General features: G+C 39.7%; 2 protein-coding genes and 1 long non-coding RNA gene across 7 annotated transcripts in view; 2 read left to right on the top strand and 1 right to left on the bottom strand.

Moving 5' to 3' along the window:
- Positions 1-682: 682 nt before the first annotated feature.
- LOC125765753 (uncharacterized) lies at positions 683-1,872 on the top strand. Its single transcript, XR_007418622.1, has 2 exons — positions 683-1,540; positions 1,612-1,872. It is a non-coding gene; the product is annotated as an uncharacterized LOC125765753 (long non-coding RNA).
- A 340-nt stretch (positions 1,873-2,212) lies between these two features.
- Positions 2,213-6,110, bottom strand: LOC125774744 (uncharacterized). 3 transcript variants are annotated; one of them, XM_049444921.1, is made up of 7 exons: positions 5,609-6,109; positions 4,258-5,543; positions 4,005-4,170; positions 3,559-3,923; positions 3,354-3,498; positions 2,999-3,285; positions 2,213-2,939 (listed from the first exon to the last, which is right to left on the bottom strand). In XM_049444921.1, the coding sequence occupies exons 2-7, from the start codon at positions 5,498-5,500 to the stop codon at positions 2,668-2,670; spliced, it is 2,478 nt and encodes an 825-aa protein (XP_049300878.1). In that variant the 5' UTR covers positions 5,501-5,543; positions 5,609-6,109; the 3' UTR covers positions 2,213-2,667. The 3 variants fall into 3 exon arrangements, with proteins under 3 accessions (XP_049300878.1, XP_049300876.1, XP_049300877.1); XM_049444919.1 differs by having other exon boundaries at positions 4,005-5,543; positions 5,609-6,110; XM_049444920.1 differs by having other exon boundaries at positions 4,005-5,520; positions 5,609-6,110.
- Positions 6,111-9,295: 3,185 nt separating this feature from the next.
- LOC125765218 (uncharacterized) overlaps positions 9,296-26,963 on the top strand; it is a 109,031-nt gene continuing 91,363 nt past the window's right edge. Inside the window, exons 1-2 of one of the 3 annotated variants that reach the window (XM_049430128.1) lie at positions 9,296-9,668; positions 17,722-17,991. In XM_049430128.1, the coding sequence (XP_049286085.1) occupies positions 17,981-17,991 (11 nt within the window). In that variant the 5' untranslated portion in view covers positions 9,296-9,668; positions 17,722-17,980. Of the gene's footprint in view, positions 9,745-17,721; positions 17,992-26,963 lie in introns of all 3 variants that reach the window. The other 2 variants (XM_049430130.1, XM_049430129.1) reach the window with 2 other exon arrangements.

Here is a 26,963-nt window from a genome sequence, read left to right as displayed (position 1 = left end):
ATTTTGCTTAGCTCCACTATGACCGATCTGAGGAAGCGCTAAAAAGGAAGCGTATTATGGTTCTTAATGTCCAATGATATTTCCCAAAACTCCATAATATTACATGATATTATTTGTTTATTTTAAGAATACTTTTACTATCTTCAGCCGGAGCTATTGATATCATTCTTCAATCGAATCTCTCGAATGTCTACGTAGCAAAACAATGTAATTAATGGAGGCTGAATATGAGTTAGATTCGTAAATCTCAATGAATCTTTTAATGAACCGATTCTTCATGACTATTAATGATGCGAATTTACAATTATTCACGAATCTCTTAAAATTCATATTTATACAAAAGTTCTTCAAAGATTTACCAATGGTTTATTATGCATTTATTTTATTTTTTATTGTACACATTTCAATTATATACTTTTCATGCGGAATATTTCAAACACTTCCACATGTAATCTAAACATGTAATAATTGATAAATTAGTTGATACAGACAATTACAAGAATCACTAAAAAATTGACACATAATTCAAATAACTTTTCACTGAAAAAAAACTAAATATAACTTTTTTATGAAAATTTATATTATTCACATAAATAGATTAAACATAATTAGATTAAATAGATTAAATAGATTAATTAAATAGATTATAGTCAATTTTAATTTAAATTTCGTTTTAAACCCACACAACACACACTGTACACGACTGGTCGGGAAATATGTTCACGATTCACGAACGATTCAAGAGTTCGTAAATTTTCCGACGATCATTTTCATCGGTAGTGGTAGGTAACAGACACACCGTTGTTTGGCTTGCGATTTTCCATGCGCACGTTTTTCGCGTACCTTTGTAACGAACGCAGCTTCTTTGCGTGTTTGTGTGAGAGAAAGAATGTTTTGCAACATAACCATTTCTCCCCTTACTTTCTTGCACACCGTCTCCACTCACCCTTATCGTGTCCACTGCATCGGGACTTCGGGACGCATACCATCGCAACTGCATCGTGTGGGGGAAAAACAGCGGAAAAACATTTTCCAAGTGTTGGTGTTCTTTCGCATCATCAACACCATCACCAACAACAGTATACGGCCGGGTGGTTGAATGGGTAGGTGTGTGTGTGTGTGTGTGTGCGTTTTCGCGAAAGGGGTTTCGCTATGTTGTGCATTTTCCCGGTAGATTAGAGATTAACTAAAGCGGTCGGAAGATAACCGACCGGAGAGATGCTGGTCGAATGTTTTTCGGATGCGTTCTTTTTTGGTTCGTTCTGCTCGTCTTAATGTTTGTGTGATAGTGGTTACGCTTACGGTACAGTTTTCGGATGCGCAAAGATGATTGCCGCACCAAAGATTGTGATAAAATTCTTTTACTTCTGCTTTTTGAAACTAAAACACGTTTAAAAATGTTCTGAATGTGAGGAAACGATTAGTTTGGTTTTCGTGATTAGTTTTAACTGAAAACAGCTACATTTTCCACTTTCCATTTATTCGATTTGAAAAAAATAACACTAACATCAAAGGTTAAAGAAGGGAAAATAATTGTGATGTAAGAACGGGATCATGTCGGTTGTTTTTTGCCCCTCTTTTTTGTATGCAACCATCTGCTTCTTTTCACAGCGCATTGTGCAGTTTCTCATATGAGCGAACAGAAAAAAAAGAACGACCGGTGAAGTTTGCTTGCTGTTTTGCTTCATTTTCATCTCACCATCTTCATGGTTTGTTTGGTCGTCTGTTCAGCTTCCGAGATGAAAACGTAACGACGACAGTGACCTACATAATACTGGGTCGATGGTAGAGTGCAACGAGCAGGGGAAACGTTCTTGGTGTTGAACGCTAGAACGATGTAGCACTTAGCGTAATAAAATAAATTTAACTAAATTGTATGTGTCGGTTTTTTTTTTGCTAGGATCTAATAATTTGCATCTTTTTATATGCAAATAAGAATACTTGATAATTTAGTAAGGAAAGAGTTTTTGAGAGAATGGAGTCTTTAAAATTAATAACTGAATTTGATGTAATTTTAGCAATATCCACACCGTTAGCTACGGCAACAACTCATTGCATAATTAATTCTCCTGCAAAATTAATTATTCAATATGACCATATAATGGTCTAAATTGATCTTTAATGTCTTCAAAGTAGTAAATTTACGAGTTTAAAATTTTCCAAGAACTTTTTCAAATTAAACTAAAATAGTTAAACCATTAAGTTTAAAATTATTTTAAATAACGCATAAATGTTCAACACGAAGCTACGGCTGCTGTTATACAATATCATTTTTTTATTTTTTATTTTCTTACAAAATATTTTGAATAAAATGATGCACATTCATTTACCTTTTTTGCTAACATATACGCTACACGCAATAAACGCATGTCTCATGACTATCGTAATCGTGATAATTTTTTAAAAAATGTTAAAATGTTAATATATATAAGGTATGGCGCATCGAAAAGCGTTCACATGGGTGTGCCAGTATTGCAGCTATGCTTAGTTCTATCGTTTAATTTTGATTGTTCTTTATAAAGCGTAAAAATAAATGAAAATTGCACACATTATCATACAAAATTAGGCTTTGCCCGACGCAACGTCAACTATGCAGCGAAAAGGAGTGAAAGACATAATTAAACTCTGCTCTCCGCAATATACATAATTGTAGAGTAATTAAAAAAATCATTCGTTTGGAGGTGAATTTGAAATGTTAGCACATTCAACTGCCGTTGAACTGCCGTGTTCTACACGGTTTTCTAGTGGGACATTTTCGTCCTGTTGCTTCTGCTGCTGTTCTTGTACACTTTCTGTTTCTAGCTTCGTCGGTTCGACAGCAGCAGCAGACACCATCGTCTGTTCATCCTGCTTAAGACACTGTTCCGCCAAATGGTTTACACTGGGTTCAACAGCTACCGTTTCGGAAACTTTCTTCGCTCGTTGCCTCGTAACACGTCCTGTAAAATAAAATGTTTTATATACACAAGCTCACAAAACCATCTTTTAAAATTCCAACCTTCACCACTGCCAATGATAGCGCTCGTATCTAACACTTCCACCTCTTTTTGTAGTTGAATTTGCTTGCGCAGCTCGCGACACTTTTCGTCCGTCGGTTCACCCTGTAAACCGTGCGCCTGAAGAAAACGTAATATCGCTTCGGCACGGTCGTGATTCGTTTCACAGCCTTGCCACAGCTTTTGATAGCGCATGTGTCGAAAGCCTGCCATCTTGAGATATTCCTTCATCCTGTGAACGGAACGTACGCTTCCCTGCGTTGATTCAGGGCCTCTCGACGATGAACTTCTAAGTAATGTTAAGGAAATTATATTTTGTTGTTTATCAATTGCATTTAGTTACATTTTACACCTTACCTAGCATAGCGATTGTTTGACGATTTAGTATACGCTGTGTTTTCCCTCCGATAGGTAGAACTCGTCGCTGATTTTACGTTTCCAACAGGCCATGATTCTTCCTCCGAAGAGCTACTGCTCGTAGCATGAAGAATGTGTAATGGAACTACAAAGAACAAGGATTCATTACCGTAGGAAACCAATACCACAGCTCATACCGATGTACCTTTAACGTTTCCAAAGTAAATATCGTTCGGAATATCCTGCGAGCGATCATAAAATCGATCGCGCTTGGGATGCTTCTTTAGCACCAATTGTTGCAATTGCTGCTGCTGATATGCAGGCAACTTTAGACGTGCAATTTCTTCTGCCTTTTTTGCCCTTCGTTGGGTGGGTTCCTCCTCATCGCTAGCGTTTGGTGCATCGTCGTCCCGATCGGCTACTTTCTCCCGTGCGTAGTATTTACTGCGCTTCTGTTTCTGCCGCTGCCAGTGCAGCTTAGTGCTCACAGTAAATACACGATCCGGTGCACCGAAGTACATATCGTTTGGGACGTCTTCGCTAGACGAACTAGCACACGAACCGAAAGGGCTGCAATAGAGGAGCATTTGAAGAAGAAAAATAATTAATCTGCAATTCATAACGTGTACAGAATGCGTTCATTATACTTACTCATCATTAGCTCCACCTCCTTTGGACACTTTTGATCGCTTTTTCTTACAATTTAGCAGTTCTTTTTCCACATTTACGACACGGATTGCACCTCGTTTACGCGGTTGGCACTTTTGTGATTTCGTTTCCATTGTACAACCCTCTGAGGTTTCCTCATCGGACGAAACTGAAACGGTGTCCATCTGTTTAGACTTTTTCATAGAAACTTTCGAAAATTTTGCTTTCCCTGGTAACACCGTACCACTGCAATTACCATTGCTATTACGTTCTTCATTTAGCATTCCATTCTCATTATCCGGTTCATCCATCGCATCGTTCGGATCGATTATAGGTGCATCCAGTGCAACGATCTGTCCCATCTGGCCTACGGCTACACCTTCCATTGTATCGAAATTTTGAACATCTCCCGTTTCATCTATTAGTAAACCAGCAGGATGTAACATTTCGTTTTCCATCGGTTCATCTTCCCGTCCAATGTCTTCCACAGAGCTTGTAACGATTGGATCTACCGTTTCCGTTTCGTTTAAAGCATGCTCTTCGGACGCAGATGTTCCATGTCCCATTGAATCGTTTTCCTCTGCCGCGGTTGTATCTGCTTGTACCAGCACTACGTTTTTAAATAGTGAAGATACATTCTCGGAATGCTGTGCTTCTGTGCAGGAGTCAGATTTTACAGAGTCGCTGCTGTTTTCATCTTCATCCGGATTAGATTCAACAAGCTTTTCCTCAACTATAGTATCAGTAGTCTGTATATGATTAGGAATATCTGGTTTAGAATGGTTCGATGCGTTCTGAAGTTCGTCTTTTTTTACAGATGTGGCGTTCGATATGGCACTAGCATCTTGTCGACCATTGGTTCCAGTTTCGCTTGCGATCGGTTCTATGCTTTCCATAGGTTTAGAAGGATCATTTACGTCGACTTCGTTCGTTAATATCGTGATGTTTTTATTCGTTGCGACAGAATCTTGATCGTCACATTTTAAGGTGCACTCTGCTGTTTGTTTTGATAGTGTTGTTGAACAGGACTCAACCGATATAGGATTATCTTTAAGATGATCTTCAGATGTTCCATTACAAACCGATGACTCGACATCGGGAAACGGATGCTTGACACTAACTTTGTTTAAATCACCCGGCTGTTGACCGTTCGGGACAGCTGGCACATATACAGGTGTTTGTTCTGGTGGCAATCTTTTCGAACCTAGCGAACAATTCTTATCAACCACAGAAGAAGTATATGCATCCATATTAAACGTTCCGGATGAGGGCGTAGTTTCTTGCACCATAATGCTTGATTCAACGTTGTTACACACAGCATTTATACCAGCATCATAGCAGTACGGGTTAACGGCAACCAATGTTGATGGCATCAATTGTTCATAAACAGGTTGTTCAAAGCCACCATTCATACTCGTTGATTTGTCGGGATTTGATGTGCTCTCTGGAAAAGCCGCATAGGGGCTAGATACTTTTTGTATGTACGGATATCCTTCCATGTTTTTTTCCACTCAAGTGCCTGTAGACAAATGTGAGAAGAGGCTGATAAGGCGATGAATTGGTCTCTGTAGTCTGAAAAACAGGAAACAAATAAACTGTTTACTTACCCGGTCTTCTGTAGAACTTCAATGCATTCAATGCAATTCAAATTTTGTGAAAGTTTCACTGATAACACTGTTAATAAAACGAAGTTATAAATTCCAAACATTTAGGTTCATGTTTGTTATTTGTTGATTGTTTACCTTCAAGGTCAATTACTGTCCAGGTCAGTTCGTTGTAACCATTTTGACAGTTCGAAAAACATGAATGAAGCGGTCGTTGATGAAATATGCTTTCTATTTACGAATTTACGAAACGATTTTCAAAAATACGAAAGTTTTAGGATATTATGTATTGTGTGGATAATTTACACATTTTTGTAATAACTAATATTGCTGTATTTTATGTTCATTTCCGATACCAAAGATTATCCCAGTCGGACATACATTTGAAAAGAATATCATTTTGAAATGTTTCAGCTGAAAAGTTTCAGTAAGAATTGACGGTTAAGGGAATCGGAGGGCCACGATCCGGCTCCTGGAACCTGGGTTGCCCTGACAACCGTGGCCCTTAACTTGCACCATTAGTTCCGCCTTGGTGTTGCAGGACGATCTATTAGTGTCTCGTTCAAAAACGTAATAATCCAGGATATTAAGATCCGGTGAGTTAGGAGGCCACAGATTCGGCACGGTGAAGGCATAAAAATTATCAGCCAACCATTTGAAGATTTTCGTAGCCTTATGGCAAGGTGCGGAGTCCTGATGGAACAAATACGTCCTACCAATGCCCACTCTAGGGATCCAAGGATTCACTATCGTTTCCAGCATCCTAATGTAGCTATTGGAATTGAGGGAGGTCTTGTCCATACAAGAAAGGTTTCATTACGTCTCCTTCTGACGACACGTATCCGAAAATCATCACCGTTTCGGGAAATTTGGTCTGCGGCATCCGCCGAACGTCCGAAAAACAGTAGGCCAGCCATCGGTTGTTCTGATCGTGGCAAAAAAAATTCTCGTCCGAAAAAACCAGATCATCCCGGATTTAACCGGATGCTTCAGCATACTCAACAGTTTCTTCGCGTTCTTCAGTCGCCTCTCACGACCGTTCTCGGTGAGGAGCTGACATCTGCGGCGCTTGTACGAAGAGTACCGAAGATCATTTTTAAATGTTTTATTATTATGTACCATGACAGGAGTTTTCTTTTTAATATAAGTTTAGTTCATCCTTGTTAAAAATCGTTTTAATGTTTACCAACACGCATTCCAGCGCCGGTACGCTGAACATCGGTCCATAATATCTGATCTGACTAATTGAAATATGAATATAACTAAAATTTGTCAAACTTCTGGATTAACTACCCATTTACGCTGTTATAAGTATCAGTAGCATTGTGTAATTGTTGAAAGGAGAAAAGAATCTTAAGCTTGGCAGTAAATAATAATTTTCATGATGCATTCTTATCAGAGCTTTATAGATTGAACATTAGTGCTACAGCTTCATAGTTCTGATAATCATTCTTTTGAAATTCATCCGCTTAGGAAAGCTTATCTTACCTTCGAGTGTTGACCACAACATCGTTTTGCTACGGATCCGGTCTGATGTCATCGTGATCTGGTATCGGAAAGCAAGTCAAGCCACTGAGAATAAACGATAGTTAGCGATTCTACGCACGGGTTCACTTGTTCAGTCACGCTTTTGTCGTTTGCTTTTAGCTGCTTCCTACTGGATGCTTCCAAACTACCGTTTTCAATTTAACACTGCTCTTGGAATGGTAGTGCTCTGAATTTAATTGCCTCTTTGGTTGAAACACACACAGTGTAGGAAAGCAGTTCGTATGCGGGAAAGCATGCAACTTTGACTAAAGAAAGGAAGTACAAAATGGCAGAGCCCAATAAGCATAACATGGTGCGTATGTTGAAGAATACTAAAATAGTGAAATTCGATATGAATTAATTCTGTGAACTACTTAAAATGGAAGTTGCATGAATCTAAGACCAAGTAATGTTCATGGACGTATATTTATCTAAAGCAAATGTTGATTTTTAAGAAAAGAAAAAAAGATTAATCACCAAAGATTGGTAGCATTTTGATTATTTAAGAAATAATCTTTAACATAAGTCTATCTTGTTTAATAATATCCAATCCCAGGAAAAGTGTCCGATTTCTCAAGACGTTTATGAACGAGCTGTAAGATTGGGAAGAAATGAAGCTGAATTAATTCGATCGCTACTGGAACTGTGTCGCGACAGTAGCGCTCACGGTCCCACGCTGACCATTGGCTCGTTCACTTTGTGTGTCGATAACTTTTCTACTTTGTTTTTTTCTTGTAGCCCACCGCGCACCGGGTTATTTCGATATTTATTACACTTGAAATGATGCCGTTTAACAGTCCGGTGAAATCGATGTCCGCACGACCACGCCCATGTCGTGACAAAATAAGGGATGAGGGATGAATTGTATTCGTTTTTTTTGATACGATTATTCTAAATATTCTGGCCTTTTTATCAGGCAGCTCTTTGGGTGTATAAGTATACTATTGTACATAAAATATAGAACAGAATTACAGTTTCATAAAACAGTATAATGCGAAGAGAAAAGAATTATAACAAAACACAAATTATGGGATTTTATGAAGAGGGTTTAAAATATTTCTAATAATGACCATTTTAATTGATTTTCAGTCTAAACTATGCTTATTTTAGCTAGTTGATCGTGCTTTAATGTTAAAAATTTTATCTTTTTTCTTTACTTTTAATATTGTGATAAGCAAAAAAATCGTTTCATCGAACGATTTCATTGAGCCTAAAAAATGATTATTTTTATCTTTAAATCAACTTTATCCTGTTTAAGCACAAGATTTGATTCAAAGCAATGATTATCATTCACCCATCAATGAAACGAAAACCAAAGCAATCAGTTCAGCTGAATACTGAATGAAACCTTTCTGCCCTGATCTTCTCATCTGTCCTTCAATCGTGACCGTTTCGACCGAATGATCGATCGATCAAGACATGTTTTTTTTGGTCGCCGTATCACGATCAAAACACGAAATCTCCAAACGGATTGCTTTGCTAACATTTGGAAATGGGTTGAACTGAATACGCTCTCTTATCAGGCAAACAGACATGCAAATGCAGATGAACAGAATAGTGCGAAACCTATTTTTTTCCTAGTGATAACACACTAGAGCGACTTACAATCGATTAACAATGGGAGGAGTAAGCTAGAAAACATTTTCCAAACCGTTGGGGATGCTGCAAAGCGGAAATGGAAATTGAACGAACAGGCTTGTTGAACTGCTCGCACTTGCACGTTCCTAGAACTGGTTGCGACTTCTGGTTGTCTCTGTTGTCCAGTGCAAACAACCGTAGCGAGCTACTGATTGGAGGGCTGTGGATGCCAGTAATCCGGTATGGCTCAGCACGTACTCGCACACGTGTATGGGTGATCGTGATCGTGTGCATGTGTTTTTGTGTGGGGATGGTTTAACCTTCATATAACCAACTCGGTAAAAGAAAAACATTTTCTCGCAATGTAAAACATGTGCAAAATGATTGTGTACAAATGTTTTTTAAAGTATTTTGTTTATAAATAATGAAAACAAATTTCTTAATAAATGCCTATTTGTATTTTTCAAACTCTAGATCCGTCAGCATATTGGAAATGCATTGATGTGAAATTTAGAAAATTTAAAATTCTATTTGCAATCAAAATTTCGTAAACAATTAAAATCATAGCATTTTTCTAATAACGCTTTTCTACTAGTGACGTACACCGACTGTTGGTGCTAAACATTCGACTGTATACACAACGGATAACCGGTTCCGATCGGCCCATACTCGGCATTCGCTACGGATGCTGATGTTTGGAGCCGGCGAACGATCGACCTGGTCGCGAGCGCCAACCAGTTGACGGCAGGTTCAGTGTGTTTGTCGCTCGTCTTGAATACAGTCGGATCGCACGAGGTTTGTCGGTTACATGTCCTATGATCGTTACAACGGATCGACGCGATCGTGTGTTTTGAGCGCCAAGCGTACATTGTTCCGATTTGGTTACTGTTTCGAAAAGTTTTACAAATTAAAAAGTGTTGTGTTTATTGATAAAAAAAATTAAACAGTGAATGTTTGAGTATGTGCTATTGAAATGAAAGTATAATTGTATAAATATGAATGTTTAAGGTGCGTTAAAAATGTGAAGCTTTCTGGTCAGTATTTATCATTCGTACACGTTCTGAAAATAGTGACAATAATTTACAAGCTGAATACTAAATTTTTCACAAGTTTTTCAAAACTTTAAATATCTACCCCATCTAAAGGTAGCCGCTGTAAAAGTAAAGTAAGCAAAGAAAAATGCAGAAAACATGTGCTCAATCGCATTGCTAGCCTAATGTTGACCCAAGTGATTAGCGTTAAATTAGCGAGTGAAATCAGAGCAATACCGGGTGAATAGATAAGCGCGAAATGCGTCTATGTTTCCGCTTCCGCCCTGTGGCTGTGGTATGGATTGTGGAGTGTGACGTGCCCCGTGCCCAGCAAGAAGACGCACTGTGATATTGTGTTTCGCACTGTGCCAAGATACAGTAGTGCTGTGCGTCCTATTGAATGTGATAAAAGCATTGGCTAATCATGGATTTGTGTATGAGGGGGAAAAATAAGTGCGCATATGTGAAAGTGGTCGAAAAGCAGACAAAGTTACCATGCAAAATAAAGGATTTGTTCTTGGTTGTACAAAATAAAAAGGTTAAATATGAAGAATTTGTGACAAATAGTAAAGAATTTATGTGAAACCACAAACGAAACAAAATATTTCACCACAAAAACAAACGACTACAACGAGTGACATATGCAGAATAAGCGACGAACCTGCTTCAAAAACGGTGAAGTCACCTTGATAACCGCCGGAACAGAAATTTGGCTTTCTGAACGGATGTATTCCGTTTAATGCATTGTAGTGTTTGTGTGTTTGTGTGTGCGTATTGAATATGTGTGATAATTAATTTGAGTGGCATTTCTGCCACGCGATTGGATTTGGATCATGCTGGGATAGGTAAAAACGATAGAGCCAGGCATCAATTAGAGTGCTGTTTGCACGTTGGTGATGAAAATCATAGCAGAAATGGAAAAATCATTATGAACTTTATTCACTGCTGACATCATTTACATCAAAATAATCACAAACCGTTGCGTATATATGTGTGTGTGTGAGTCAGTGCGTACACGCGGGGTGCTGAACAACGATTTTATATACGTGCCTTTTCATCACGAGAGCTTTTTTCTTCGCATAAAGAAGTGATTTGTGTTTTCTATCGAACACATATTATACTGATATCGAACGTGGTTAGAAAACATTTTCTCTTTACATTTCACAACTTCAGAGACACCTTTGCATAGTCACATAGTACGCTCTGCGCCATGCAACATTTTGTCCTCCCGCTGATTTTGTCATGCTTGGGATGTTTTTCGCTTACCGCGTTGTCGCTCGAACGGTCCCGTTTTGCAGTAGGTTGCCCATGATGGAATTCTTCTGATACTTTACAACACATACGACATACATGTGGCTCTTACCTCAATAAACGGTTGGTGGAAGGTAGGAGACAAATAACGCGTAAAGTTGCTAACGCAACATGATGCTCGATGCATTGTTGCTATCAGTGGAGTGGAGCTGCTGTTGCCGATGCTATTGCCAATGCAATGTAACAAGGTATACCGCACAGTACCTTTCGTATCAGCCATCATCAGTATTAGCATCAAGATAGGGACAAGAATCGAGTACCGACCATGGGTACGCTACTCGTCGTATAGGCGTACCATTCTAGCGAAAGAAACCACGGAAACGTTAAAACGCAAGCATTAGGAAACGGGAATTCGATTGGCTACGATTCGATAAGCTTCCTGCTGTGACCCGATTATCTGCTACAAGACCCATCATTCGGAGTACAGTGCGGAGTGTCTACCGTGGACCTGTGTTTGGACTTTTGCTAGATAATATTTATCGTCAGTAAGAGCGATCACAGTAAAACATTGGGCTCGGTTTTAGCTAATTTTTTGGAAACTATTACTAAAAACTAAACTAGTTTTTGTTTGTATTATATTTTTGCTATAAACATATAAATTTTTTTTGATAAAAATGTCTCGTTGAATTCTTTTTAAAATCAAAAAGAAATGTTCACTTTTTTAGGCTCTACTTCGAATCCAGTAGTAAAGATCACCTAGCAGGGGGCGCTACGATCGATCGGACATTTTAAATGCGACAAGCAAATCACAAAACCTTTCACTACAAGCACTTTGACCCTTCTTTTTGGAGGGGGAGGGGGACCTGAAGATCGGTACGGTGGATGGACGGAAAACATGGTACGAAACGGGAGCAACCAATCGAAAACAAACGAAATATAAAATCTTTCAAAAACCGATTGTACCACTCTGTTTTGGCGACAAGTATCTAGATCGATACAATAATGGCAGGGAATCCATGTTGATGAACAAAAAAAAAAACACACAGCAAAGAAACAAAACACTTGAAACCGAAACGAATCCTGCCGGTATGGAGTAAAAGCAATGACAACCAAAAAAGCAAAAGCATACTCATAAGGCACGGTTCGATCCTGTAGGTAAGGATAAGAACAAACACGCGCACAATGATCGTACATTGCGCATTGCGCCTTCTTCACGATATCTCCCTGTGCGCATCATCACAATCCTCCGGCCACAACAGATCCCAACCCGAATCGATCCTTGTCGGAGAACAATGTCTTGTTCAAGATTTCTATATTGTCAACATAATATTTGAAAATTGTGTCCCTGCCTGCCCTTGTACCTGCAGTCACTCTTGCCCATGGGGAAATGTTTTTTTTCCTCCCCCTACCGAGCGTAACGCTTTGCGTCGGGCGTGAGATATTACGATATTGGGTGGGGTCGTGGTTAACCGGCGTAAAGGAAGAAGGGTCCGGGAATTGGGGAAGCTATCCCGTTTTGCCGCGACATGGTTTTGATATTTTGCTATTTTATTCCAACCCGAAATGCCAACCCACTTTCGCCGTATCGCCGCGCGATTGGTGCGACGGTGCCTGGCTGGAATGTCGCCAACATTTCGGCGCCCGCGTACAATCCGCTGTCTGTCGGGTGGCTAAAGAAATGGCTGTATGCCGTGCGAATGTGTGTAGTTTTATTTTTATTGCGCTCGTCTTAATTTCTCGATGTTCGTATCCTGCAGCCGAACAGCACGGAAGCTGTGGCTCCTTACCAGGGTGTGCAGTTTGTGCAATGTTGGGTTTGTGCTATTGCAGTTTGTTTGTGGCATTTTTTTCCCTTCTGTTTGCTTCTTTCTCTCAACGAAACCTCAACAAAAGAGCTTATTGGTGCTGAGAGTTATGCATTTAAAGTTAGCTTCTACCGCTGAGAAGTTTTTTTTTTAATATATATATAAAGGGGATGAAAATAGAGAAAATAAAAAAAAGGGAAAAGCTACATGTTTACTGCACCGGACAACAGCCCCGTACGGGAGCTGCAAGAAGGAGGGTGGTGAAATTTATTTTATTGAAATGGGAGACCGCGAATGATTTCTTTTGTTCTGCACAATCGGTAATATTTCAAGTGTAAGGCAGAGAAAAATCAAACAACTATCCAGGACCATTTGAACCGTCTGGCTTTTGGGTGGCATTGTGTGGTGGGTGAATTGTAATGTTTTACCCTGGGTCTACAGTGTTCGGTCGTTCGGTTGGGTGATTTGCTGAACAGTAATCTTGTCTTTTTTTTGTTGCTCGCTGGGAGCTGCATTGCTTAGGTTCATATTTTTTGCTTGACTTTCGTTCATCCGTAGAATCTGGTTTGTGTTTTATGTTTTAAATGCTTCCGTTTTGTAGAGTTTGTTAGGAAGCAACTTGTAGCATAAATAATGGGACCTCAAATCAAACCCTAACTGATGTATGGTGGTTGATTGTGTGAGTGTTTTGTATTAAATCTATTGGATTCGGTGAGGTATGAAGCGCATCTGGTTACGATTTTGTTTGTTTGTTGAATGCAGCAGTTTTAGCTGAACTTGATGTTTTGGTGGTAATGTTTTGTTGTATTAAGTTTCTTAACAAAGCGTAACAAATATGGCTTAAAATCTTCTTGAGTTGGAAAAAGATCTTTTTAAATTTCTCAATAATGTTCTTTGTACTTCTTTATTTTAAAATATTGCTTAGTTCTTCAGTGACACACTAATTAATAAGTGCCATTCGTGCCTTTCGTTAAATAGTTTGTGAAGAAGGACAGTACATTCGCTATGAGAATGTTAAAACAGTGTTCAAGTTCTTCTTCATTCGTAGTTATTTGGTGGCTGATTATTATCAGCTTCTGTCCCTTAGTTTGGCTTGAAAATAAATTCTTTAATAATGTTTTAGAATAAATCCTACATATGAATCTTAAGCAAAAAACTTAATTATCGATTATGATTTATTTCTTGAAAGCTTCAAAAATCCCCAAATTGATACATATTTTTTCTGAAATTAAACTTTGTACAAATATGAAATATCTCAAGTCTCCCTGGTACGGGGCTAAGCCATGCGGCAGGATCGGTATAAAATCTTCGGTAGCAAGGATTGACTGCTCGGCTACGTAGTAAAAATATGTCAAAAATATGGCCTGATCGTTAGTACAAAAAATGTATTGCTCAAAAATTGTTCATTTGTTCAAAAAGACAAAAAAAAATTAAGTTGAACTGGTTTAGAAACATTTGAAAACATTTCTTCTTTTTTATATTTTCTTACAATTTCTTGTATTAACATTGCAACTCGATCAATTAGATTACTTTGAAATGTAACTTCCAGAATTAAAAGTATGTTTTAATGCAAGTCTCGTTACTTTCTTAATTCTACTTATTATTGAAGAAAATTAAATAAATTTATAGAAGTAGCTATTATAAAACGGCCTAACTGCAAAAAAAAAATTATTTAGAGCTTAATTTCGTGAAGCAAATAATAACACAAAACTAACAACCTTTGGCACGACCATCTTTTATTCCACTATAAGGCACAAACCATCAAAGCCTAGACAATGATAACGAACCGGCAACCATATGTGTGCCGGTTTTATGAACCTTAGCAACAGTAGCAGTTCTTTAATAGCTGCGAATCTTGGCTTTTGTAAAACGACACCAATATGCAGCAGTGCTGTACGTGCGACACGTTGGCCCAGCGCACATTCTTGGCTATTCGTTTCAAACGGTGGGAACCGTCCCTGGCTGTGAGAAGTTTTATGACGACCTCCGGTTAGGGTTTTTTTTTCGTTTTGCTCGGCAGTAGGACGATAACACGGCTATGCTCGAACAGTAGGCATGAGTTCTGGTCACGCGGATGTCACGATAAGCGCCTTCGTTCGATGTGCTGCATGGTTATGAAGCGATCGTTTGGCTTTGTTTAATATTAGCTGGGGCTTTTTTTCTCGAAAAACGAATCAGTAGCGATCGGGAATGTTTCGTTCGAATTGGTAATGGTTTATGGAATGTGTTTCCGGGTTTGGCTGTTTGGATATTAAAGATGGAAGTAAACATTTGAATACATTGCTTTGAGGATATTTCATTTTTAGGAGAATTGAACGAAATTATATGGAATCCGAAGAATTAAGATGATGAAACTTATATTCTAGAATAAAAAAACACTATGAAAAATTAAAAAGAATTAAAACAAATTTTATTTATTTTATGGTTAAATTTAGGTTAAATGGACTAAATTTATGGACTAAATTTGAACAAGAAAATATGTTAGTACGAAAACGAAATACACGAACCCACAGAGCCTCTGTAAAATGTTAATCATACAGAGCTATTTTTCTACCTAAAACGATCACTTTCCGAGCGATAGGAAACAGTTCGAAGTATATTAATCATGGTCAGCTCAGCGACATTCTTGGCCACTTGTATCTCCTGCCAACAGAGATCAATGGTACCGGGTGCGTAGAGGAAAAAAACACGAGCTCTTACAAATTCGAACACTCCAAGCTTGCAACCGTTTTGATTAGCGACTTGTATCCAAAAAAAACCTTTTATTTCAAACTCCTCCATCCTACCGCTCGACGATTCGATATCAAAATTAAATTGTAACCTATTTGTCAACCAGCAAACCGGGAAATTCGAACCACATGCTAGCAGTCGAGCAGTCGGTAGTGCGTCGTATTGTATGATTTCCCGTAGACACTTTAAGCTTTGTCAACGGTTCGTGAAGCAGAATCGCTGTTTTGGGGTTTTAAAGCAAGACACGAGTAACCTTTTCTATCTAGCAGCTCGTTGCATTAACATGCTGCCCGCATGTTTTCATGATGCGCTTGTTTTGTCCATTTTGCTACAACCCGTGCACCAAATCTGGACCAGTCTGATCGACTCTATTTAGCGGAATGATTCAACTTCTGCTTCGTGCAGGTTAGTTCCGTACCTCACCTACGAGAGCTGAGCCGGGTAAATAGTGATCTTTAGTTTTACATGATGCTTGTTTATTTGCGACATGGTTTTGGTGGTTTTTGTTGAGCAGTTGTTCCGTTTCGGAGGTGCAGTAATGTTTTGTGTTTGCTCATTTGCATTCGTTAGTATCAGTTTCGATTCTTCTTGTATGGTATGCTACATCCTCATTACAAAATGTTGTGGACGATAATACATGAATAAATGAACTAAAAAGGATTAATATAATGTTATTATAATCTATGAGAACAAAAAACCCAAAAAATAAAAATTCTTTGCTAGTTAGCTCATGGATTTTCAAGAGCTAAACTACAAAAAGAAAATATTTAAAAAACCGTGATTCCATCTTTCTGCTTAAGCGCAACTACATATCGTTAATTTTGCTAGGTCTTTGAGGATTTCACTCTTAAAAAACTCATCACAAAACTAATATTTACTTTTAACATTAGAAAAAAAAGCAGCAAAACAAAAACAAACAAACAAAAATATAAATTTGTTTCCCTATCCAAAACATGCTCTGTATCGTAAAAGTGGCTCATTACCCGGTTACATATTTACAGGCAAAAGAACAGAAAAAACAATACAACCAAACAGGACAAGAAAATATACAGCCTCGTAAAATGGATCATCCGTACCGATTCCAATCGAACCAACCTTTTTCGTTCAGGGAAAAGCCTTTTCCTTTATTTACGTACCAACAGCGCTGCTCCAGTGACGGTGTGTGAGCCTAATTTTCCCACCCGCATCACTGCAGCTCGTACTCATTTGTAGGTCATCCCGGTCTTAGCCGTACCGCATCCGTCGTTCCGTCGATCATCCCATCCGCAGGGCGAAAGGTTGTCATTTACACGCCTCTCGGCAGGGCTGTGAGTGAACAACAAAAAAGGGCCCCTTTTTTCCATGCGCGTTCCATGTACCGATGGGTAGGGTTTTCGTTAAAATTTATCGATCCCATTCCGGGCGAACAGTAGACAACTGACAACCCGCACAACGCATTTGCTGACACTAACAAGATCGTTTCCATGTCGCGCCGTTGTCGTACCGGGCCGTCGTTGTGCAGTTTCCATGCTGTCCGGATACCACCCCCCTCCTTCTTTCCTTCCCCGATCCGCACGTCCTGCGTTGTGTTTACTACATTTTTTTTCTGTTACTGTTTCGTGCTTTGTTTGTTTTGGGGTTTGGAATCGTTTCATTTGCACGGATGTTATTGCTGGCCGTGGGATGAATCTGCCGTGTAGCGGATGGTAGCCGCCCAGTGGCCGCCCGGTGGACTTTTTTCTTAAATGACATCACTTTGTTACGACAACGCCTGCCAACGTATGGGGGGAGCGTTTGCGGGTACGATCGGATGGCTGGAAAACGGACACCCTGCGTGCCTGATCGTACGTAGTGCAAATGGATCGACCCCGGGGATGATCATGACGCCAGCACTACACGCAGTTTGCCGGGCAAAGATGTCATTTATTTTACGCTACCACCTGGGGAGGAAATCCCATCAAGGCTGGCAAGTGGGTCCATCGCAGGTCGGATTGTAGCGTGTGTACCGTTCTGTACTGAGCACTATTGCCAGTAGTGTATGTGAGAAATGTTTTCATTTTTAATGCGCAATCTGGTGGTGGAAGCTTGAAAAGTGTTTAATCATTAAAATTAAATTGTACGTAGAATTAAGAGTAAATTGTACAGATATTTTGTAGCATTAAAGTTTATTCTAATCATATCCTTGAATCATTTTTTTATCATTCTTTTCTCTTAGATTATAAAATACTAAAACAAAAGTATGTGTTTTAAAGTAAAGATGTGAAAAACTGTTTTCCAATGCAAATTGATGCAGGTGTGTTAGTTTTGTGATTTCGGAAGTAATACAACATTTGTTTTTTTCTAATACACAACGATGTGTGTGCGTTGGAAGTGTGTCGGGTTGTGAGTGAGTGAACACGTTGCAGTCAAAGTGGTGCATCAACATACTTCTTTCCCAAACAATCTGTAGAGACGGCCAAATAAAACGCTACGAAATGTTTACCAGGTGAGTGATTGATAAACTGCAGCGCAATTTAATACCGAATTTAAACTAGCAGAGTTTAAACAAATACAGCTACGAAAGATTCGGTTCGTCTGAAATACGGCATAAGCGACGAACCCTTTCGGGCCAAAACAAATTCTTTCCCAATACCCATCGATTGCGATAAATATTTATAGCTTCACCAGGGAACATTGTTTTAATTAGTAATCTACAACATCATCGCTGCCAGGGCACGGGTGTGTGGGTGTGCTTTTTTTTTCTTTTACAATTTGGAAACATTCCACACAAATGGAGCCATTTAATTTGCCATGCGATCGATACGTGATCGTGATGCGTAAGGCAAAAAACAAAAAACAAACATCAACAGAAAAATAAACACAACAAACCAAATCGAACGATCCACGCAGAAACCCACAAGAACGGCAACAGAAGCATGCAAATTAACATTCTCGAAACATAAGCGCCTCGTATAACATTTCGGCGCATGCACGGGCCGGGAGTTTTAGGGACAAGAATCATCATCCCTAGAATACGACATTGCTGCTTCGTCTTTTTCATGTACACGTGAAGGGAGACATCGATGGTTCGCTCTTCTCCTCTCTTTTTCGACTACGTTTCTTTTGAGTTTGTTTCTACCGCACTTCAACATTTGGTCGATCCTTAAATGAGTCTTACACGCGCCACATGTGCGTTCCGGGTCGAATGTAGATATGTTTGCTTCGATGCCGAGCGATGATGAACAAGTCTCGTCACCGGTGTGTTCGTGGGTATTCATTAAAGCTGTTTGGCGTGTGGCAATGATTATGATAGACCGCCCATGATTGAGCTAACTCTGTAGATCGGAAGAAAACATTTTGTTCCATCACCATTTCAAAGGTAATTAAAGTTTTAATTATATTAAGGAATATGAGTGTTACAATGTTTTCTAATTATTATTACATAATGTTATAATTATATCCAAAAAAAGGAATTTATTTACCTTCATTCAACCAACTCTATTATTTTATTAAATTCCCTCTCCGAAAAAATCCTACAAAGTGAAACCCTTTGGCACACGAACCGGCAGGAAGAAACGTGTGATGGGATTAAAGCAAGCCCAACCACTTAATGTGTGAACAATGGCTAGGTTAATCAAATTTAAGAGCCCACTCTTAGAGCTCATCTGTACCGGTAACGTGAGCCGCACGTGTGGAGGAAGGTAATTAATTTTATAGGCTTCTGTAAATGTGTGATCGGTGCGTTTTTCTCATTCCACTCTTCTTTGCGATACATTCAGTTCAACGATGCGGTGGGTACCTGGCGTAGGATTAATTCGTCACACACTGTGTGGACCGTGGACCGAAACGCTGTGTAAATCAACGGCAACAAGTATTATTGATTTTTGGTATGAACTTAAGCACCTTCGAGGTTGATCGTTTGATGGAACATTTTATGAGTGTGATTCTGTTCCGTTTTTTTTTATTTGGGTTAATGTGAACCGCGCGTTTTGTTTTTTTAAAGGCAATTTAAGAATCGATTTTAAGTGTTTGACACTTGTAGCTACTCTGAAATTCATTTAATGGTGATCGTTATCGATTGAGGGTAAATGTGTGATAGAACTCACCTGAAAGGTAACTCATAGAAGGAAATAACAGTAACTTCATAAACGGGCAGATTTATACTCAGAATGCCAAACTTTATGTATTGCATTGAATTGAATCTTCAGATTTTTGTTTTACGAATTCTAATAACAAAATTACTAATCGATACACAAAACATCTCGAAAACCGACCAACTAGGCTACGTTATTTATTCTTTTCACAGTATTGGATGGCATTTTTTGTTTAAAAATGACTTTTTTTGTTGTATAGATAACAAAATGGAAAACCAAGCTTAAAATAAAGAAAATGAAAGCTTATCGCACACCCAGGATTAAACATATGTTTCACTTTAAAACGTATCTAATTGCGGAAAAAGTGAATGATAAAGTTGTGAATAAATGTTTGAATGTAACAAAAAAAAACCAAACAAGACGCTATTTTCGTTTTCGATTTGGCAAACCTTCTAACAAACAACAAAACATCATCTTCACCAATGTGCCGCAAAGTTGTTAATGTAATAGATACGTTATCTCGATTCCCATTTAATACATTATGTACGACAGACGGCGCTCTCCTAAGCGCGTGATTTATAGTGCTCCTCAACAGCATGGCGTCCGAAAGGGAAGTCACTAAAGTGTGTGCGATGCTGTATTTCTTTTTTCGCTCCGTTTTTAGGTTGTTATTGTGCCAAGCATATGTTTTTGGGCCTGTTTTGGGCGCCTTCGTCTGATTCTTTTAAATTTTGGTTGACGTTTAAATGGCGCTAAACTTTTGTCTGTGACGCAGCTAAACCAGTCGCTGCGTGTTGCCTTTCCATTTCCCATACAGACCGTAGGCTGCTCCTGCCTGGCTATTGTACGCACGCGCAATTAGCTGGCGCGGTACAGTTCTATCAATCAAAACAAGCCGCGAAGCAGCGCGAGCCAAGGGGAGCGTGGTTGTAAAAGCTTTTAAGTGATCGCAAGTGTGCTACTACTGACCTGCCTCTCAGTCTGCCGGTTCCTGATTCACGAAAAAATGCTTTTAAAGTATACTCTAAAAATAGCTCGAATCAATCGATGGCCCGCGGTAACGAAAGCATACTGTCATAATGTGAGACAACAGCCACCAGACGACGTTTGACGTGTTTTGTACTTCTGGTCGTATCCTCCGGGATGGGACTGGATTGGGCAATCGTCCATGGTCCGATGGAAGCCACCGCAGGTGGCAATATATTTTGATCCACGGTTGATCCCCCGGGAGGTTACTTAAATCAATTCGATTAGACGTCGGTCTTCCTTGGTGGATGGTGTAGAGAAAGCCATAGCCAGCTCCCTGTCCAACAGCCCCTACAGCTACAATCGGTTTTGTGCTCTTCAATACTGGACCGCAGAAGTCATCAAGTTTGACGGACAATCAAGGCTTTGTGTGTTGCTGGTGTACGCAAAGTTACCGCCTAAAGAAGGCCGCGGCTACCAACACCAGGAGAAAGGCTAATACTAAAAAAGGAAGGCAAGCATCGATTAAAATGATTCCATTTCACAGATTGTCAAAGCCACGGTACGTTTCGTTGTCCGGTCACTTTGGAAAGAATTGTGTGCTCACAAGTCGCAAGTCTGTTACGTTTACTCCATGCGCTTCGCTTCAGTTATTCTGGTGCGAAGACTTTCTCTCCATCACCCGGTTCTCTTTACACGGCCAGCTCTAGTTCTGGGGTCATGTTTCATTGCTTCCTCTGTTGTTGTTGTTTTTTACGATTCTCTGCTTTTACTTCCTTCCCGTCTTGAAAGGTAGCAAGTGGAATTAACCTCAGCGATCGATAAGTCACACATCGATTCTAATTGTGCTGGCAACCCGGTCGCGAGCTTTCAGCGACCGGCGCACGTTGTCTGCTCCCGCCTTCCGGCTGATCTGGACCAGATTTGGATGAGTGCACCAGGTGCGAAGTGATCACGCAAACACGCTGAACGAAACCGGGTAGCCAGCCGGGTGATTAGCCTCTCAGACCAGCGAAATATGCTTGACCATGTGCACACGGGGCGATCCGGGTGTTTTGTGTACACATACTCAACTGTGTGTACTAGTTCTGTCGATTTATGTTTTACCGACCGGTTCCTGTGGTTGAGCTTCTTTGCGGCTGATGATCATGAACTTGCATCTTAGCTGAGGTGAGGGCACAAAGATGAGGTCAGGTATGTTTTCTGTTTTTTTTTTTACAAAACATTGAGACATTCGGAAAGGTTTTTGCGCCCCATATGAAGGACGTATGCTGACGCGAGTTAGGTTCTAATTTGTGTGAAAAGTATGTCCAGCGAAACAATAACAACCGAAAAACGCAGCTCTAAAGCTACGTATGGTTAAGGAAGCATTCTAATAACCCGTTTGTGAGGGGTTTGTTCGACCTCGGTAATGGTTTTGGTCTAGATGTAATAACTAAAAGTACCTAAATGGTTTAGTTGGTGGAGTTTGTGTAACAAATAATTTTGGAATTATTTTAGTAATTTTAGTGACGAATAACACGGCACAACCGGGGGCCCTTCTTCGTATTTCACTAAAACCTCAAGAGAAGAAGGCTTGTGGTCTACCATTTTTGGCTTGCCTTGTCTATTATTTACCCGTAGCAGGAAGTCATTCCCAGTGACAGATCAAGCTTCTTGGACACCTTCAGCGGAATGGTAATTGGGTCCCCAAAACTGAAGATGACCTTAAAGACCGGTTGGGATTTGATACCAAGCCATGCTCGTGTAAAGACTGGGGTTGCTACCACACATACCGTCAGCTTTAAATTGCTTTCCATCTCAGGGTAAATAAGTCAAGTAAGGAACTGAAGATATCTTGAATTTTTATTAATAAAAAAAAGAAACAATAGTCACAACGAAAATATAACTCGTATACATCCAACAATAATTTATCACTTTCCTTCTTAAAGGATCTAACCACAACAATCAACATTCTTATCAGATACCCTGTTTAGAAAATTGCCTTTTCCATCATATCTCAAGCGCCATCTAAACGTTACGGGGCGCGACGGTGCCACATTGGTAGCACTATTGTGCACCTTTATTGTACCCATCAACGACAATGGCTGACAGCGACTCGTCGGGATATTGAAATGTATGGTCGGGCTGGGAAAATGATTGGCCATTTTCCAAGCTGTCACCGATCACCCCACTCATCGATCGATCAGACCCAAATGTACTGTGCAGCGTGCAAAGGGGGAATATATTGGCTCTCGCGAGAAGGAAGCTGTTTTGCATATCAAATCGTTTGCATCTTGCATACCGCTTAAGACCGTGCCACCAGGAAGGGGCTTGTCAACCGGGTGCAATTGAGTTGAATGTGTGTCGATTGAGTCAATGGAATGGTTTTACGATCCAGTATCTGCGAAGTGGAATGGCGAACCAAATCATTACTGTCAGTTGTGGGGATCAACTTTCCGTCTCTTTGTTTTTATTTCTTTACTATGGCATGCAGAAATGCAGGCCTAATGTTTTGCACCGATTGATTGCAGCTGAAGTTGCGTTTGTTGCTTTATGTTCCTTCCAAAAGCAATCAACATTTTCTTTGTTGCGAATTCGATCACACGCTTCCAGTGGTGTGTGTTTGCGATCGATATGGGATTGAGCTTGCGTTACGGTGGTAAGTAAGAAACGGCCTATCATTGCTCTCCAGCTTCCTTTGAATGTCCACAGAGAAGAATAATCACTTCACTAACCTATTCGAGTCTGATAGTCTTGGATGGGACTATGGATATGATCCTTTTTTATTGACATTCGTGCACACATTTGCGCACACATTTGTGCATTATTTAAAAAATATTAATTTTCAAAAATAACAACAAAGCAGATTAACTATATCAAATAAATATTACGAAGGTATTATTTTTCTCCTGATATTTACGGATTTTCCAGAATATTGAGCATTCGTTTCCAAATAACCCCGTCAATACATGCTTAGCAATTGTCGCATAGCCTTAGGAAATTTTCAAATTTATAGATTTTTTTATTTTTTTTTATTTTTATTCTTTTTTTTATTTTAAGCATTATTTGAGCGAAAAGAAACTTATTTCAACCAATTCGCATTAAAAGAAATCCCTTTATAAAATTTTGCTAAATTTCCCAAAAAAAAGCTAATGCTATAGCCTTAGGAGATTTTCAAATTTATAGATTTTTTTCAATTTTTTAATTATGTTTTATTCTTTTTTTATTTTAATGAAAAGAAACTTATTGCAACAAATTCGTATTAAAATACATCAATATATAAATTTTGATAAATGTCCTCGAAAAAAAAGACTAAGACTATAGCCTTAGGAGATTTTCAAATTAATAGATTTTTTTTTTTGAGAAGTGTCCACGAATTTTTTTTCGAATTAACAGCCATTCTTCTGTTTTAAAAATAGTATTTACATTCACAGTAATTATATACAGCACGTACGTAATTTTAAAAATAAAAAGTAAAATTGTAATTGTAAAGTAATTGTAAAACTTTACAATATTTAATGACACTCAACCGAACTAAATTTTGAATTTGTATTTGTTTACCTTATTATTGCCAGAAAAATCGACCTTTCGCAATTTTTTTTTATATGGAGTTTAGCAAAATTTTTCTGAATCCCGTTTGCAAACGCGACAATTGCTAAGCATTTAGAGACAGAGTAACATCCTTGGCAGAACCATCACAGACGAGCGAGCGATCATACGAACGATAGAGTACAGTTTGTGAGTCGCCGATAACGCTCTACGGATTGTTGGTCCGAATTTGTTCCCGCGTATTATCCTCCCCAGTGAAAAGTATTTTAAAGAGTTAATTAAGAAGAGTCACCCCACTGTGAGACGCCAAACTCCGTCCCTCCGAAAATGCCACCGGAGTAAAGATTAGCGATCGGTGGAACGGCTTTCGGTAGAAATGGAGACACACGCCCGCGGATGGCGCGTTGATGATGACGACGCCTTTCGGGGACTCGTTTGGGAAAGCTTCCCGTACCTACTTACCGTATGCTGTGAAGCTGGCTGATGGCGATAGAATCACTACACAGCCCGTGTTTTGGGCCTTCTCGGAAGACTAGTGAGATGATGCCACAAGTACGGTTTGTACCTTCAAAATGCTTCCCCCGTTTCGTACTGGATCCCACTCGTTTGTTTTGAATTTGCTGATAGCAATCGTCGCTTTTCCTTTCGCTTACACACCTCATCTGCTCGCTGTTGGCCGACCCAGCGACTCACATTAGAATGCGTACGTTAGAGGGTTTGGTGCCGCGCTGGGCACTTTTTTTTATCCATACGTTTGTCAGCCTATCATCCGCATCATCTTCGGATGGAAAAGAAACGAACCCCCGATTGACCGATCGAGCCAACGGTGCCTGCTACAAGATCTTCCGTCCGGTGACATTTTTCGTACGCGATGTGTCTTCAACGACGATGCTTTACTTAAGGACCTCCTCGCTTAAGCACCAGAGTGTGCACTGGTGAAGTGTACCACCGGGTACTGTCGTCGGGTACGTTGTCTGCTGGTCATCTGACGCAGAACTGATCCACTTCGGAGTACACCGTGTAGTGTCGTAAGTGTAGGTTAGCGTATAAGCGTATAGTGTAAGCGTTAGATGTAAGTATATGTATGTATGTATTAGACTAAGAATAAAGAGTCAGTCGATAAATAGCACTCGAACGAGCAACACCTAACTCCATAATAGTTGGCGACGAGGAAAAAGCAAACGAAAAGTCAAATATTAGTCATGTCGTTAATCGGAGAAATTGAACCATTTGTCATGGGCGAAAGCATCAGGGAGTACTTGGAACGTATTGATATTTTTTTCCAAGTTAACGAGGTGGAAGATTCAAAGAAAACAGTGATGTTGTTAACGTTGGGAGGAGCATCGCTGTATAGCCTCATATCAAAGATGGTGTTGCCTGAACAGCCAAAGACGCTAAACTACGAGAAGCTGTGCATTAAGCTGCAAGAGCAATTGGAACAGAAAGTCAACGTAGTGGCGGAACGGTTCAACTTTAGAAACTGTCTACAAAAAGATAGTTCTGTTGCGGAGTACATCGTGGAACTGAAATCGCTCGCACAATCGTGTAAATTCACGTGCTGTCTAAAGGAAAGCTTGCGAGATCAATTAGTAGTTGGTGTCCGAGATGAAGGACTAAGGAAACGTCTTCTTCGAGAGTCCGAGTTAACATTCGAGAGTGCAGAAAATATCGCCAGAACATGGGAAGCTGCGGATGAACAAAACGAAACATTTACATCGAAAGAGAAACCGAGGGAAATGGCGGTGATTAAGTGTGCGCCAAAACGAAGCGTCGGTCCAAAAGTGCACTACCACCGTGGGAACAGTACACCTTTACATCAACAGAGCTACACGCATAAGCAGGAGAGCAAGCAGCAGCAGCAGCAGCAGCAGCAGCAGCAGCAGCAGCAGCAGCAGCAGTGTTACAGATGTGGAAGATCGCATAATCCACAGACATGTCCTGCGCGTATGTGGCAGTGTTTCAACTGTAAGAAGTATGGTCATGTGTCGTCGTGTTGCCGAAGTACGAACGTGCATAGTTTGCGAGCGGAACCGAAGGATGTGTCGCTAACACGCATATTAGAAGAGAATACGATCAGTAATCCAGAAGTGTGCGTTTTAAATATCAACGGTGTAGACATTGCGTTTGAGATAGACTGTGGTGCGTGTAATACGGTAATACCGGAGAGTGTGTATCGGAAAGAGTTTGCTAATGTCGAATTAGAACAAACACATTTGCGTTTTATTACGGCATCGGGTCAACGTCTGACACCGTTAGGAAAAATATGCGTAAACGTAGCGATAAAAAGTAAAACGGTCCGTCTAGAAGTCAACGTAATTAAAACAGAAAATAACGGTAATCCTTTACTAGGTCGTGATGCGTTGGATATATTATTTCCGGATTGGCGAAAAGGTTTTAAATTAAATCAAATCGAAGCGGACAAATGGCTTGGAGACATGAAAAAAATGTTTCCGAATCTAACAAACGGAAATAACAAGGAAACGATAGAAGGGTTTGAAGCCAGTTTAGTGTTAAAACCTAATTTTACCCCAATTTTCCATAAAGCGTATTCAGTGCCGTTCGCATTAATAGAAAAAGTTGAAGCCAACCTAGATAAATTAGTGAATGACGGTATACTAGTACCAATACGTACATCAGCGTGGGCGAGCCCTATAGTGGTTGTAGGAAAAAGTGATGGCTCAGTACGTATCTGTTTGGATGGAAAAGCTACGATAAATAAATATCTTACGGTAGAACATTACCCATTACCGAGGATTGATGATATTTTGGCGAAAATTGCAAATTGGACAGTTTTTTGCAAAATAGACCTAACAGGAGCGTACTTGCAAGTAAAGTTATCAGAAAATTCGCAAAATATTTGTACTATAAATACGCATAAAGGGCTATA

The sequence above is a fragment of the Anopheles funestus genome, chromosome 2RL (genome assembly GCF_943734845.2).
Source record: "Anopheles funestus chromosome 2RL, idAnoFuneDA-416_04, whole genome shotgun sequence".
NCBI classification, from domain to species: Eukaryota; Metazoa; Arthropoda; class Insecta; order Diptera; family Culicidae; genus Anopheles; species Anopheles funestus.
This window is presented reverse-complemented; position numbering and strand designations above follow the sequence as displayed.

Coding starts and splice junctions, on each gene's coding strand:
- LOC125774744 (XM_049444919.1), bottom strand. CDS start 5,500: ATGGAAGGATATCCGTACATACAAAAAGTATCTAGCCCCTATGCGGCT. Junction 3,924..4,004: donor GGAGGTGGAGCTAATGATGA/GTAAGTATAATG, acceptor CCTCTATTGCAG/CCCTTTCGGTTCGTGTGCTA. Junction 2,940..2,998: donor TATCATTGGCAGTGGTGAAG/GTTGGAATTTTA, acceptor TTTATTTTACAG/GACGTGTTACGAGGCAACGA.